The following is a 14,965-nucleotide window of genomic DNA, read 5'->3' as shown; positions in this document are numbered from 1 at the left end:
GCCCCCTGCTTTGGGAAGCAGGCAGACACTGTTGTGCTCAACATCTAAAGTGTGTCTAAACTGGCCTTGAGAGCTGATTTGGATACATCCAAGACTACAGCTGAATTTGTGGTAGCCTCCATAAAAATGCCATTGTCTCCTTTGGGTATCCCTTGGGAAGCAGAGATTATAATGGAGGTTAAAATTGTAAGTACCTTTCAAAGATTTTAATCTGCCTGGCAAAGTGTCATAGTGCTGGATGGTTCCCAGATAACCCTGTGTTTTCCAGAGGCCACAAGTGGTAGAGAAGTTAATTTTATATCGTTTAAAAAGCAACAGCATCTTCCAGATGGCCCACTGCTGATAAAGAGGGAGGAACGTACTGAATTGTCATGATTCTGAGTCACAGACATAGTATTATATTTATTTAAGTTACCGTCTCTGAGTATTGATTGAAGTCAATCCTCACTAGATCATTGCCGTCAGACATAATCAAAGTCAAAGGTGGTGAATTTGGTGACAAGAATTAAGAGCCATGAGAAATTTCCTCTGGGATAGGGATGCAGTCAAAGAGCACATCAAAAGAGTAATTTTAAAGTACTTAGATACAGACCTTTTTTCTAAAAGAAAAGATCTGTGACTTCTTTATGAGAATGGTGTTTTCTTTGAGTATCTCTGTTCTGCCTTCCCCACAGTGATTGGAAAAATTACTGAGCTGAACTTCAGCAGAGGCTAGACTTTACTCTTACCATTTTTCAGTGTGGCTGTGGTCATCTTTGGGGTTTTGTACACATCATAAAGTGAGGTGGGATCCCTGGAGTGAATAAAGAACTACTGAAAAAAAGTCTTTCTGCCTTTTGTGAGATTTTTGTTTGTAATTCACAAGTTTGTTTTTAGGCTTCTGCTAAAAAATGAAAAAATACTTTCATTTAATTCAGGGAAGAGAGATCAGAACAGAAAAAAAATGTCAAGGAGATGAATGATTGTCTGTTCTAATGCAGTGCACAAGGTGCACATTATTCAAGCAACTTATTTCTTGAAAAAAAATAAGGCAGTGCTGATATTTCTGGACCCCAGCCCAGGAAGAAAGCCAAGTGTAATGAAATACCTCTGAAAAGGATGCTTTGTAGTATCTGACCTCTTGCTGTTGTTTTGGATTCCTTTTCAAGAGAGGCTTAATTGGTTTAGCAGTCCAGACTTGCTCTGCTATTCACCTTTTCACCTCTATTATTTGCGGTAAAAATCTGGTGCAGATGCAGAATTCCATTGCCTGGCCTGACTTCTCTGCACAAAGTCATTTGAAACAGAAGCAGTCAGGATTATTCCATGTTATACAATGGAATGGTGTACAGTAAAGAGGGTTTTTTCTTTTCCAGCATTCAGTTTTTCTTTCAATTGAAGAGTGGTCTGGAGTGAAAAATCTTGTTTTCTTATATTTTATTGATGGTCTGTAATGTTAGGTAGTGTAGTTAAACTGGGGTTCTTGTGTTGTTTCGCCATGTCATTTGGCATTTGAAAAATGAGGCATTTCTCATGATTTTAGATGGAAGTCTGTACTTCCAGGCTTTGGAATTCAGTTTCTGAACAGTCTTACTTTCCCGACAGTCTGGTCAACAGACTGGGTGTACATAGGTGGTGGGAGTGTGAAAGGAATTACTTTGTGGACTACTTGCTCTGGACTCCCTAGTTAATTTCTGTAACTTTTGCTTTATATTTTACACTTTTTCATTGAACCAAATGGAAATGTTGCTAGGCCTTTTCAGAAGTTTTATTCTTCATTTAAGAGAATATAGAGATATTATAGGTCCTACATGACTTTCATTTCAAACTTTATAAGGTATTATTTAAGCAGATGGTGTTTAGATGTGCCATGGAAACCAGATTGCTCCTTTTCTGTATTTAGTGATAAGACATGGTTGGGAATTCGTGGATTTCATTAAAAGCACTGGTGAACTGATATTTATTACTCTTACCAACCAACTGTATATTGCCCATGCAACAACATATGTATTGGTGTACATTCTAAGTTTGTGTGGCAAGCTTGGAGGGGCTGCAGGAGTGAGAAGACCAGGACATCGTAATACTGTAAGGACCTGAGGCAGAGACTCACAAGTATTTGTTAAGTGGCCTGTAAAAGGTTGCCTGCTAATGGAAAAAATAGAGTATTTCTGTCAGATTTCTGGTGGTTAGAGTCCTTTATAAAAGTGCAATTGATGAGCATCAAGTCAGTGGGTATGCTTTAAGCAGTAGTTGGAAGTGATGTCCCCCAGCCTGTTTCCTGCTTGCCTATAGCGCTACTGCAGCATTATGCCTGTAATGGTACCTGGGTGTCGTGTGATCCACGCGCAGGCAGACGCCACTGTCCCAGCAGAGAAGCCTCTCCAGTTGCAAGGTGCTCTGCAGAGGTGCAGAAGCCCATGGGAGCAGATAGGACTGCTCTCAAATCTACCAGGCAGGCATTTCAGCTTTGTTCACTGAATCTTCTCTACATCGTTCTTTTACGCATTTTTTGGACTTTGTTTTTTGAATGACTTTCCCTTGTAAAGTATATAGCTTAGTGTCAGGGTCTGTCAGGCCCTTCTGGTTGGTTTTTCCCTGCTGAAATGGGTAGTTTGGTGGGGGCCTCGTTCAGTTTCTAACATGTTTTTATATTGGCTCTGAATATTTCATAGCTGACTCCTGGTTTAGTGCAGCTGAAGAACAGAGGTGTTATGTTTTAATGTGTGATATAGCTCTCCTACTACAGGGATTTTTAAATATCTGTAAAAACAAGCAAAGCTCAGAACAAAAACCTTGGAAAAAAGTAGAGTATATTATCTATATGCCTCCTAATTGTCAGGAATGACAAAGAAATAGATTCCCTTATAGAGCATAAAGTGCAGAGGAAAGGAGCAAACACAGGGATTAGCCGGATTTTTTCCTTCAGGAGGATATTTTTTGACCATCAAATTTCTGTAACATATTTTTTATTATTCTTAAGTAAAAGAATAGCCACTGACCATGTATCTCTGCAGTAGGAGTACATTCATATTGAATTACATGTAATGAGGGAGTTAAGATGCTAAAACTACTAGAGATACAACTTGAATTACCAAAACTGTTCAGGGTTGAAGGAGCCTCCTAAACTTTTTATCTATAGAGTGAGGACTGAGAGTCAGATTAGAAGTAATGGTGGTAGGAGCCTGCTTCCCTTTCCCATTCTTTCTGCAGAGAGTTGTTTAATGATGCACAGTTGCCACAATGCTATATATTTTCTTTTAAATCCAAAATTACTACATTTTCTCAGAATCCTTAGGGGCTGGAACAGCAGGAGGTAGGGTTTAGGTTGTGCTGGTGGAGCTCAGCTCAGAAAAAGCCCCACTTTCCTCTTTATGGGATTTGAAGGAGGGTGGATGGTCTGCTGTCCCAATGGGGTATTTGCTGGAGCTGGTGGAGCTGGAGAAAAAAATTATTCCCTGTGCAGCGCAGTGGGCACTGTGCCCTGCCCTAGGCATTGGACCATTCATGGTGCAGAGGGGAAGGCAGAGGTGTGGAAATGGAAAGCAAGAAGCAGCTTTGGTGGAGCTTGCTCTTCAAGAGTAATGCTTGCTGTCTTCCTTGGTGCCTCTCCACATCCTGGGGCGTTTCTGTGGTCTCTGTAGCCACAGCAAGGTTTCCACTGCTGGAAAGCTGAGCCGTTTCCCCCACTGTTTGCAGAGAACAGTAACTTCTCACCAAGATCCTTGGTTAGTGCGGGTCCTGTTTTCTTGGCCTCTGACATTTCTTTTCCTGTGTGAGTCCATCTTCCACCCCTAAGCCATACGTTTTCATATGTAGAAGCTTTCACCTGTTTTGGAGCACCTCTTCCTTTGTTCTTTTCACCATCTCATGAACAGTTAATTATTAATTATGGTGTTCCTCAGAGTTTGGGTGTCCCAGATACAACCCTAAGAGACTACAGAGAATATCAGCACTTGTTTTCAGGTTGCATAGCAGCGAAGAGAAAAATTTTCAAAATCACCCTGTAACATTCAGATGCCAACACTGAAAGGCTCTGAAAATGCTGTGTGGTTTTCCCACTTGTCTTCCTCATATGCTTTGGAGCTTCTCTGTAGGGAGCTCTTGTGGAGGCTTTTTTGAGTGGGCAGAAGCCCCCTCTGCCCAGGGCATCTTGACATGGAGATACTCTATGTTTCATTTCATATGCAGGGGGGAAGGAGACCAGATGCTGTAAGGCTTGGTTTCGAACAAACGAACATTTGAGAGATGATACAGAAGTAGAAAGGAGTCTGCTGATGAAAAAATGATAAAACGGGTGTTTCTGCAGGCAGTGTTCATAACCTTGGATGTATTCAAGATGTGTAATAAAATATCAAAGCAATGATGTGTTTAGAAAAGCAAAGAAGATCTTAGTGCTATAAATGTTGCCATTGCTCGCCAGCATGATAACTCCTGATGGTCTGCTTGCTGAGAAAGCCTCGGGGAATCAAGGAGAAACTTGACCTTGTCACGTGAAAGCTTTGAAGAGCTTCCTGTGTCTTGATGCCTGTTTAATGCAATCATACCATGCTCAAAGTTCAACAGATGGTTAGCACTACTTGGCCAGGAGTTTGGGTCCTTGTAGGAGGTAATTATACAGGTGCCTTTTAAATGGTGATGTGCCTGCATGCTATATACGCATTGCTAGTATCTGTGCTTTTAACACACTGGTAGAATTGAAGGTTTTTCTGGATAGTGTATTTTATGATAAATGGCCAATACAGTTCATTACTAAAGGGTTTATTTCAATAGTTTGGGTTTTTTTTGCATTTACTGATAGCAATATCATTTGGTCACACAAGTCCTCAATAGAGAGTATGCTTGTACAGGAAGAAGCAGCCCCCACTCAGAAGTGCTATGAGCAAAGCAGACAGAGATGAAAGCACAGAGATATGAAGTGACTTTTTCAGTGTTACCTGTGAGGTCACTGGCCAAGCCAGCATTAGAGTTCAGCTCTTGTCCAGGAACTGTGGTCGTCTCTTCCTTCTGTTGCTAAGTAGTGTTGACCAGAAACCTCCAGCCTGCTTGGAAGGATCTCTTATCCAGACAGTTAAATGCAGGTCAGCGGTGTGGATTTGGAGCTGTTAGATGTGACTGTTTTCTCCGCACTGTACTGAGTGCTGATGAATGCCTTTTTTATTTTGCTCAGTAAGGGAAGAGTACATCGTGTACAGTAGCTTGGGTATAGCCTGACAGTGAGCGTAGGAGCTTGGAAGAAAGGATGAAGGGCTACATTGAAAGTTCTTTTGCATATTTTTCTCTTATAATCCTGTTCTAAATACTCAGCTATTACCTAGGAGCTGCCATAGCTAAAGTAAGAAACAGTAGAAACTCTTCTAAGTGAGAAGAAATGTACAAGGTGCACCCTTGTTAATCTCAAATGCAAACAGCATCTTCACTCATACTACATGCAGATATCTAAATAAGGATGGTTACAACTAGTTTGTACCCTCAAAAATGATCAGGTTTTAATCAGACCAGATTAGGATGATCAACCTTAACTGTTTTAGCAACATTTAACATATATTTCAGTTTTTCTGCCTCAATCTGATTTCCCTTAATGATAGTTCCATGCAAGCTCTCACTGAGAAGTCTACTAATTTTGGCACAAAATCACCCGAAGCCCACAGGCAAGTTGGTCTGTCATGTGCTGAGTCAAATCCTATGTGTCAAACTGTGTTATGAGGCAACTCAGTATCTTCTCTCTGGTTTTAGCCTTGAGTTTTATTTTTCTTGTACTCTTAAAGTGTAGCTGTTTATGTACAAAAGTGTTTTTTTCTAAAGACTGTTCAGTAATTTCCCTGAATTTTCTGCAGCTAGTATAATATCTACTACAAAACTAAAATTAACAGTAATCTGTTATTTTCACATTGCACTACTATTCTCTGCATTTAGCTTTTTAAGCTTATATTCAACTTTAATTTTGATGCACAAACCTGCAGACATACGGTAAGCCCATAACCAAACTACATTAAAATGAAAATGTGCAGCACATGGTACCAGCAGCAGTCTCCAGGAGATAGTGCATCATCTTCCTGATGCTCAGGTGGATCAAGGCAGCAATGCCCTCTCCCACACTCTCACTTCCATCACAGTACTGTGCCCGTCCTGCCTGCCTCTGCATATTCCCAGCATCTGGAAAAGAACATAAAACAAGTTACAACAAATTTTACAGATTGAAGTATTCTAAATGAAACCAGGAAAATCGTACAGTACAATGGATGATGCTGAAAAGAATCAAGCAGACATATTGCTGAAATACAGAGAGATATTCTTTTCCAGGTAAGCATGTTTGAAAATGTTTAGTTACAGTGTAATGTGTTGTAGAGTGAAACGAGAGCTAACTAGATGTGAACAAATGTGCTTTAGCACTGTGATTTTCTTCCTCAGAAACCAGGATGTGTTTCATTGGTCCTATTGGACCTTCCTACTCCTTACCTCTTCAGGGGAGAAAACCACTTATTCTCTAATAGATAGTCTGTAGAAAAAGCAGGCAATTCATCTCAGAGGACCTTGAGATGTGATTGATAGGCTGAATTTGTGTTACATATTTTATTTTAAAGAAAGTTGACCGAAATACCACTACATTTTTGAGAGTGCTTCCGTGTGTTTGTGTCACAGTTTTGAAATGTTACCTGCAGTTGTTGGTTGCCTTCTTTGACAGAGATGGCATACCTGAAAAATCTCAGGATTTTTCTTTGAAGACGGTCTTAAGCTCTGCCAGGGGATGTTTAGGTTGGATATTAGGAAGAAATTCTTTACAGAGAGGGTAATCAGACATTGGAATGGGCTGCCCAGGGAAGTAGTGGATTCTCCGTTCCTGGAGGTTTTTAAGATGAGACTGGATGTGGCACTTAGTGCCATGGTCTAGTAACCACGGTGGTGTTGGATCAAGGGTTGGACATGGTGATCTCAGAGGTCTTTTCCAACCTGACTGATTCTATGATTCTATGATTCTATATGCTCTGCCACAGAAGAGTCAGGGCACTGCTTCTTTTCTGTGCTGCTGCTCAGAGGAAGTGATGAGAAGGGCTCTCCCAGCCTCTGTTCTGCTTTCTACAATGGCATCCTGACTTCTTCAGAAACTGTGCAGGGCACAGTTCATCTCATGGATTTTACAGCTTTACTGCAGGATGGGAATGAGTATGCCCAAGAGGCACTGGACTTTCTCTACTGACTGCAAAGGGAGCCGTGACGACCAGCTCAGCTGCAGACATCTGTATTCCACTAGACAAAGCCTAACTACCTGCTCATAGAGAGACTTCCACAGACCCATGAAAAAGGGTTGAAGCTGCTCATGCTCGTTTAATGCTCATTAATGCTCATTTGCTTCCTTTCCAGTTTCATCCAAATCTCATTATATTTTACTTAAAAAGTCATTCCAATCAGGAATAGGTCTGGACTAGAAGCGTTTTTTTTTTTCAGAAAAAAAAGGTCAAATGAGAATTTCTAGCAAACCCAAGCACAAACACAGGCTGGACAGAAAATGGATTGAGAGGAGCCTTGAAGAGAAGGATTAGGGGGTGCTGGTTGACGAGAAGCTCAACACGACTCAGCAATGTGCATGCGCAGCACAGAAAGCAACCACATCCTGGGCTGCATCAAAAACAGTGTGGCCACCAGGTCAAGGGATGTGATTCTGCCCCTCTACTCTGCTCTCATGAGACCCCACCTGAAGTGGGGCCCCCAACACAAGAAGGATTTGGAACTGTTGGAGCAAATCCAGAGGAGAGCCATGAAGATGGTCAAGAGGGCTGGAGCACCTCTCCTTTGAAGACAGGCTGAGAGAGCTGGGATTGTTCAGCCTGGAAAAGACTGCAAGGAGACCTTAGAGCAGCCTTCCAGTACCTAAAGAGGACTAAAGAGAGCCAGAGAGGGACTTTTTACAAGGGCAGTAGTGACAGGACAAGGGGGAATGGCTTTAAACTGAAAGAGGACAGGTTTATTTTCTATATTAGAAAGAAATTCTGTACTGCAAGAGTGATGAAGCACTGGAACAGCTTGTCCAGAGAACTTGTGGATGCTTCATCCCTGGAAGTGTTTGAGGCCAGGCTGGATGTGGATCTGAGCAACCCAGTCTAGTGAAAGGTGTCCCTGCCCCTGACAAGGGGGTCATAACTACATGATGATTGAGGCCCATCCCAACCCCAACCATTCTAAGATTCTGTGACACTGTGATACAGATCTGGTAGTGATTCAGTTTGATGTGCAGCAAGGTTTGGGTTGTGTGATCTTTTTGTGGTATTTTTGTCTCATCCATAGTGCTTGTGTAAGATTTTCAGCACTTCTCCGATGCTCTTTTGTCAGTAGTAGATCATTAAATCTGATAACAGATGTTTTACATCAGTTTGAATGCTACAGTTCTTCAATTTCCACCTCAAAGTAGGCAAGATTTTGGAAGTTACAGATTGCCAATCACAGTTTAATTTTTAGTAATTTCTTTTTGTGTATGTGCAGCTGCTGAGAACTGAAAGTTTTTTTTAGAAAGCTCACAAATATAGCTGCGTATTTGGATTAGGGAGGGATGAACAGCTGAGCTGGAAATTGGAAGTATTGTTCTAGTTTTGCTGAACTAAGGTAAAATGCAGCAGTTTTTTGTTTCTTTTCTTTTAGTAGTTGTGTTCTTTATAACCTTCCTAGCAACTGCGTAGCTTTGTCACATATGATGATGTTATAAATTATGTTTTAATATGAAAACAATGATGCTGTCTTGACAGTGTCAGGCTAATGCAGGAGTGCTGAAGCCCAGGGACTAGTTAGGCAGGACCCCTCTCTTGACAGTTGGATAACATTTACTCTGACACACAGCTGAACAGGTTTTAAGGAAGGAAGTGGGTTTTGTTTGTAATTTCTAGATAAATATGTTTCACACATTCCATTTTGTTCAGTGCATGGATACAGTGTTTCTCTGCATAACCCAGTTCTGGATTGCTAAAATCTTTTAGTCCATTTCAGATCTCTGTAAGGCAAAAAGTGAAGAAAAACAGCTCATGGAGGTCTGGAAGTCTCTTCTTTCTTCTCTGAAAGTTCAAGGTCCATTGATATGGAAAACATCCTTGTGAAGGCTGGCTTGTGAACGCTTCTCCACACTGAACAATGACTGTTGGTGTGGCATATAGCATAGTGATACATACCCACACGGTAACAGGTTGGAAAGACACCACCTCATTTTCCAAATACTTTATTGCCTACAAAGAAAGCAAAACCTCATTTTGAGCCCAGTTAATGGGGCCATTTGCTAATGCACACAAACAGATATTCCTTAACACATTTAGCTTTTCCTACACAGAGCTCTTACTGTGAATAGGTATTTGTGATCTTTGTTCGGGAAACCAGACTAAATGGAGAAGTTCCAGTTGAAAGCAAATGAAATCCTGTGCTCATCCCAGCCTTTTGCTACCTAAGAAGTGGGGGGAGTGGAAATGGCCATAAGTCCTCACTGAGGAAAAATGCTCTTCTGCCCCAGAACAGAGAGACTTCTACATCTGCCCCACATCTGGCACCACTGTCTGTGCTCCTCCTCATTGTTAGACTTCATTTTTGTGGTATCTCAGCACTGCTGTGTTGCTCTACAAATGCTTGTCAGCAAAGAATTTGCTTTATATAAACTCAGCACACTCCAAGAGAATATTCCCAGTCAAACACCACTGGTTTTTTACAGTTCATCATTTCAGACTATTTTATGCAGCAGTAAAGGTTTGTTTGGGGGTTATTTATTTTTCTCAGCTCTGTCAGTGGGCATGGGAGGGCTGCAGTGAGGCAGCCACCAAGTCACTCTGTATCCATCTGTGTTCAGAGCTGGCCTGTCAAGGGACATGTCTGAACTGCTGGATGTTTCACGAGCACCTCTTTACTTTCCAACTGGTGTGCACAGTTTTCCATGTAAAAAGTGGGTTATGGGGCAGATGCTGAGAGCAGTATGGTGTGCCTGGCTCTCCTGCCAAGGTGGTGACTTCCCACACATCTCAGGCACCACACACATGGAGCCTGCATGTGCCATTTCTGCCCTTCTCAGGGGCCTGCTGAGATCTGACCTTTGCACTGGTGTGGGGAGGTAGGAGGTCAGAGGCTGCCTGCATAGCAGAGAGGACAGCTGCTCACCTCCCTTCCCAGGCAGGTGGGATGGCAGTGTGGGCAGCAGTCATTCCCTCCCCTACTCCAGACACTGCTTAGATGAGCAGAGAATGACCTGGGGGTTGAAGTCTGCTGCATGAAAAAGCCTTACATGGCTTTTTTCCTTAAAGGGAGTCAGGGATCATGAGTGTGACTCTGCTCACATTTCAGGTCCTTCTGTCCTCCATGGAAAGTATCTCTGTGTGCTGTCTCTTTGTCAGAGTAGATTGAAAGGTACACATGTAGCCCTGTGTAGTACCTTTTTAATACAGTGAATTCTTAACTTTAGTAAGGCATTGGTGTAATGTGAGGAATCAGAGTTGTCTTAGGAGGAGCTGTGTGGACTTTCCTGAGCCTGGTTGATGCTGGCTGACAGCAGTGCATTCCTGTGCAGAGCACAGTAGCTCATATTCTAAAGATGACAGTTCAGGTTGGGAGGAACCCCCATCATCGTCACAGACCCCTCATGAACTGTGGGGGACAGGCTATTGTTCATTAGCCCTACATTTTGGCCGAACTAGGGCCTAGAAATGTAAAGTGATGGGGCAGTTATGAAATTATTGGAAGGCTACTACTGCTGCTTTTCAGTTTAGCTTGAATTTAGGTCTGTATTCACATTGGTATTAGCTGGTTTGTTGCATAGCATAATTGTCAGATTCATCCCACTGATTTTTTTTGTATGGAGTAAGTTCTGTTTGCCTTAAAATAATATAGAATATTTTATACTGTTGCCTATTTTTTGTTCCTGTAAGGCACTAAAGGTATAAACCTCCTGTAAGGTGTGTATATATATATATATGTATATATATATGTGTATATATATATATATATATATGTATATATATACAGCTTTATATACCTGTAAGGTATAAACCTCCACAGGTTTGTTATTCTCATTAGCAAAGATAGTTTATCAACTTATATTGTTACAATCTGATATGTCTTACTAAGTATTTTTTTAAGCCTCATAAAATGCCAGTACAACAAAAATACTGTACTGGTATTTCTGTTAAGCAAAAAGAAAAAAATTCCTATGCCCTTCATAGCCTGCTAAAGGTCAATATATCTAAATGGATTCTTTATCAAATTGCAAAACTAGTCATCTTATTATATATTTATATATGGTCTGAAATAGTAAAGGTTTTTATGCTGCTTTGATTTTCATGAAATTTTATATGTATAAATTTCAGAAAAAAGTAATTGTTTCATCTGGTATTTGGCAGATGCTCTTAAACATTCAGACCTGTGCTATTTCCTGAGAGAAGCAAGTTAGCTGTTGGGCCTTTAACTGTGCTCCTTGCCAGTTCTGAATTGGGTGACAGACCTCCTACTTGTGCTAAAACCATCACTTTGCTACTAAATTCCTTCTGATATGACAGAGTGGAGCTGAAACAAGAGACAAAGTCCAGTGGCCTGAATCCTGCCTGCCTTCTGCTCTTCCACTGACACTGGCTGAAGAATTATGGCAGATACAGTATAAATGGAAATGTTTATTTGTTTTCAGAGATATTTGGACAACAGGAAATGCAATCTATCTAGCTTGTTCCCTAGAAGCTGCAGTATGTTAAAAAAGTCAGATGTATAAAATGGGGTTAAATACTTCACATATTTTAGTGTAGAAAAATACATTGTGAATTCTACAAGAGTTATTAACTATGTGCTGTGAACGTAGCTGCTGTAACAAAGCCCTCACTTTCTGTAGTTTAAAGGTTGATACAAAAGGATCTTTGTTTTGTAATGACATTAGTCATGATTTTTCAGGGGTTTCTACCATTCAGATCTAGCAGAAGAAAAAAATCAAATGTGAGAAGCTGAAGAGAAGCTTGACATACTCAAGGAAATCGTACCAAGCTTGGGAAATGATTACATAGTCTTGCTGTTAAAAAATTGTATGCTAGAATTCATGATAAATGTTACAGGGGGCATATATTAGTTCATAGCATCTCTGTATTTATAATTTAATATGTATTGTGCTTGAAGCATGTGTAGTCTATGTACTGAGATGTTTTTAATTTCTTTGGGTAGTGATATTTTGATAGATGCTCAATTCTTAAGTAAACTTTGGCAGTGAATGATTTGGCTCCTATGTTTGCCTTAAAATGCATTAAGAGTAAAGTTGCATTTTTAACACCCTGTGTATCTCTGTTAAATTTCCTGCTAAGAACCTTCAGAAGCAGGTCTTTGAGAAACACTCTCTCTAGAGAAAATCCCGATGATTTAAATCAAGGGATTTTGAAATGGACTTGTCCCTATCAGTTTTGGTATTTACTTGTTTACAGCCTAGAAAAGGTAGCTAGAGATGAACAAAGGAGCTCTTCAAAGCCTTTCTGCAGAAAACATGTTTTAACATCATTGGAAACACAGTAACAGGTTAAGACTCCCAAGCATTGGTCTTTCTTTAGCCAAAGCATCTATTAATATAGCTGCTTCTTGTAATAAGAGGGAGGTCTGGAGGGCTCTGAGCGGAGTGACGGAGAGGGAGGGGATTTAGGACTAACAGGTGGTCCTGAGACGTGCTGGCTGACGCTGAGCTCAGAGCGAGCACACTCTGTGTGGGTATTCATAGGCTTTCCTCTCTCCAACTGGATATATGTGCCTGTTGTTCCTGGTGTAGCTGTGGAGCCCCTTCAGCTATGGCAATAAGAAATGACTTGAGCAAAACTATCAGGAGGATAGCACGTTTTTTTTACTGGTTTCCTAAATCATTGAGCAGTTCGAGGAGGAGGACAGTAAAACTTCTCTGGAAATCTGCTGGTAAGTCTGCTACTCTATTTCTTCAGCCTTCTTTTCCTGCTTAAAAAAAAAAAAAAAAAAAAAGGGGAAAAAATACTAATTTCCATTCAACTGGTTAACTTTTTTGGTCCAGCACTGTTTGCATTTTACCATTCTTTGAGGCTCATTAGACAAAACCATAAAAATATTCTGGAAATGCAATAGAAGGTTCATGAGGCTTGTTCAGATAAAGAATTCTCTTGCAGATGCATAATTTATTCTTATTCATGCCAGTGATATTTAGTGTCCTGTTTTTTGTAGACCTTTTTTCTCCCTTAGTTATGTATATAGGAGCTCTAATATGACTCAAATAATTTCCTGAAAATTATTTAGAATTACCTTGAGCTGTTAATTCATCTAGAAGGCTGTGCAAAGACTGAACTGACTAAAGACCTCCATTAATTGTACCAGTGTTGACACAAAGCAGTGGGCAGCATTGAGAGGGCTTGTGTTCAGCAGTGATGCACTGCTGAATGGCCTTCACTTCCATTTTATCAGCTGGAATGCGTCTCAGCTCACCACTTAGTAAAAGGCAGTGCTCTTCATGACAATTCAGTGCTCTGATCCTTGTCCAGTCCTGGCAGAGAAGTGTTTGCATTTGTCAGATTAACATGCTCATAAACACCCTTAAAGCCCAAATACTGTTTTGTTCCCTTAGCATGGTCTGAAGGCCAGTGCTGAGGCGTATTCTCAGGGGGTTGGGAGAACACGCACTGCCATAGTGTAGGAAGCTGAGTTCTTTCTGTTCTTCTTAAGGGACTAATGGTACAAGATCAGTTTTCTTTTGATTGTGACTCTTTGGACCAAAATGGCGAACTTGTCAATTCTGCAAGTATTTCAACATTAGTAGCAAATTTTTATTTGTATGGGATGGAATTTGTGTCATTTCCACAGTTGAGCTATTTAGTATTGTCCTTCAGATAACAATCTGTGACTCTTGAGATGGGAAGGACAAGTTGTAACTTCTGAAATCTGTCACAGAAACATTGTTGGGCCACATGTCTAAATGACGTGTGACTTTTTCCCTTGGGAAGGAGACCACAGATTTCAAATATTGAGGGAAATCCCAGCTCATCAAAGTCTGTACAAAACTTTCCTTGATGAAGCTAGAGTTTTGATTAACCTCTCTTTGAATACTGGTAATCATCTCAAGTCTCCTAATACATAAAGTCATCGTGAGTCCTTGTAACACATCAGATCATTCCTGCTTCTCTTTTGTTACTGTAAAAAGTATCAATAAATGCTACTGAGAGCTTTAATTGCTAGCAGAGTTACACACGTGAAAATGTTTGCATGCATTATCTTTTCTCTCAGTAGTACAAAAAAATAATTGCATCCATGACTTGTAACAAGAAACAATGTGAACTCTGAGTTCTTTAAAAATAATACTTTTTCTGGGTTTTCTCCCATCTTCCTCTACATCTACTGGTTAGACTAAAATTTGCCTTTTTACTATTATTTTCATGTAAGTATCAGCATCTCTTTTGAACTGAATACTGTTTGAAGTGCCCTATATATCCTTTTCTACCTGTGCAGTGAGATGATTACCACAAAATTGTTGGTTTGATGGAAAAGTGTATTTTAACAGACAATTACATCTGAGCAGAAAAATCTCAATGTGAAAATTCGACTCAAACTTCACATAAATTTAGAGAAGCCAAGCTCATTGAGGACATCTGTAATAAACTGGAAGCTGAAGCCTGGTGCTCCTCACACAGGGGAGGAGATACAGCTCCTGCTTGCACTGATGTTTGCTCTTTAGTCTTCACAAAGACAGCGAGGGGCCTGAAACCTTAGCTACCCTGAAGTTCATGAACATTTCTGCCTTTTTCTTCAGTGTCCAGAATTCCACTTGGGTTCTTGACAAATTACAAAATTACTCACATGCTTCCTCAACTCTGAAACACCACGTTTTTGTAACACTTAACCAAACCGTCCTTATGTCCTTCTGAGAGAGTTCTTCAACAGCATTGACCATCCCTTGGTACACAGAGAGATTTGTTCTTACCTCCAGCACACTAGAGTCTTCAACTCTTTCTGTGCCTCTGTCTTTCTCGTGGGTTTTACTCCAGGATTGGCACTA

At 40.6% G+C, this 14,965-nt stretch overlaps 1 protein-coding gene across 2 annotated transcripts in view; it reads left to right on the top strand.

Annotated features, from left to right (window-relative positions):
* RASSF3 (Ras association domain family member 3) overlaps positions 1 to 14,965 on the top strand; it is a 110,998-nt gene that overhangs the window by 1,822 nt on the left and 94,211 nt on the right. Inside the window, exon 1 of one of the 2 annotated variants that reach the window (XM_064655781.1) lies at positions 12,603 to 12,864. The exons of the other annotated variant lie outside the window; for it this stretch is intronic. Coding sequence (XP_064511851.1) covers positions 12,744 to 12,864 — 121 coding nt within the window. The 5' untranslated portion in view covers positions 12,603 to 12,743. Of the gene's footprint in view, positions 1 to 12,602; positions 12,865 to 14,965 lie in introns of those variants that run through there. 2 annotated transcript variants of the gene reach the window in all.

The sequence above is a fragment of the Pseudopipra pipra genome, chromosome 5 (genome assembly GCF_036250125.1).
Source record: "Pseudopipra pipra isolate bDixPip1 chromosome 5, bDixPip1.hap1, whole genome shotgun sequence".
Taxonomy (NCBI): domain Eukaryota; kingdom Metazoa; phylum Chordata; class Aves; order Passeriformes; family Pipridae; genus Pseudopipra; species Pseudopipra pipra.
This window is presented reverse-complemented; position numbering and strand designations above follow the sequence as displayed.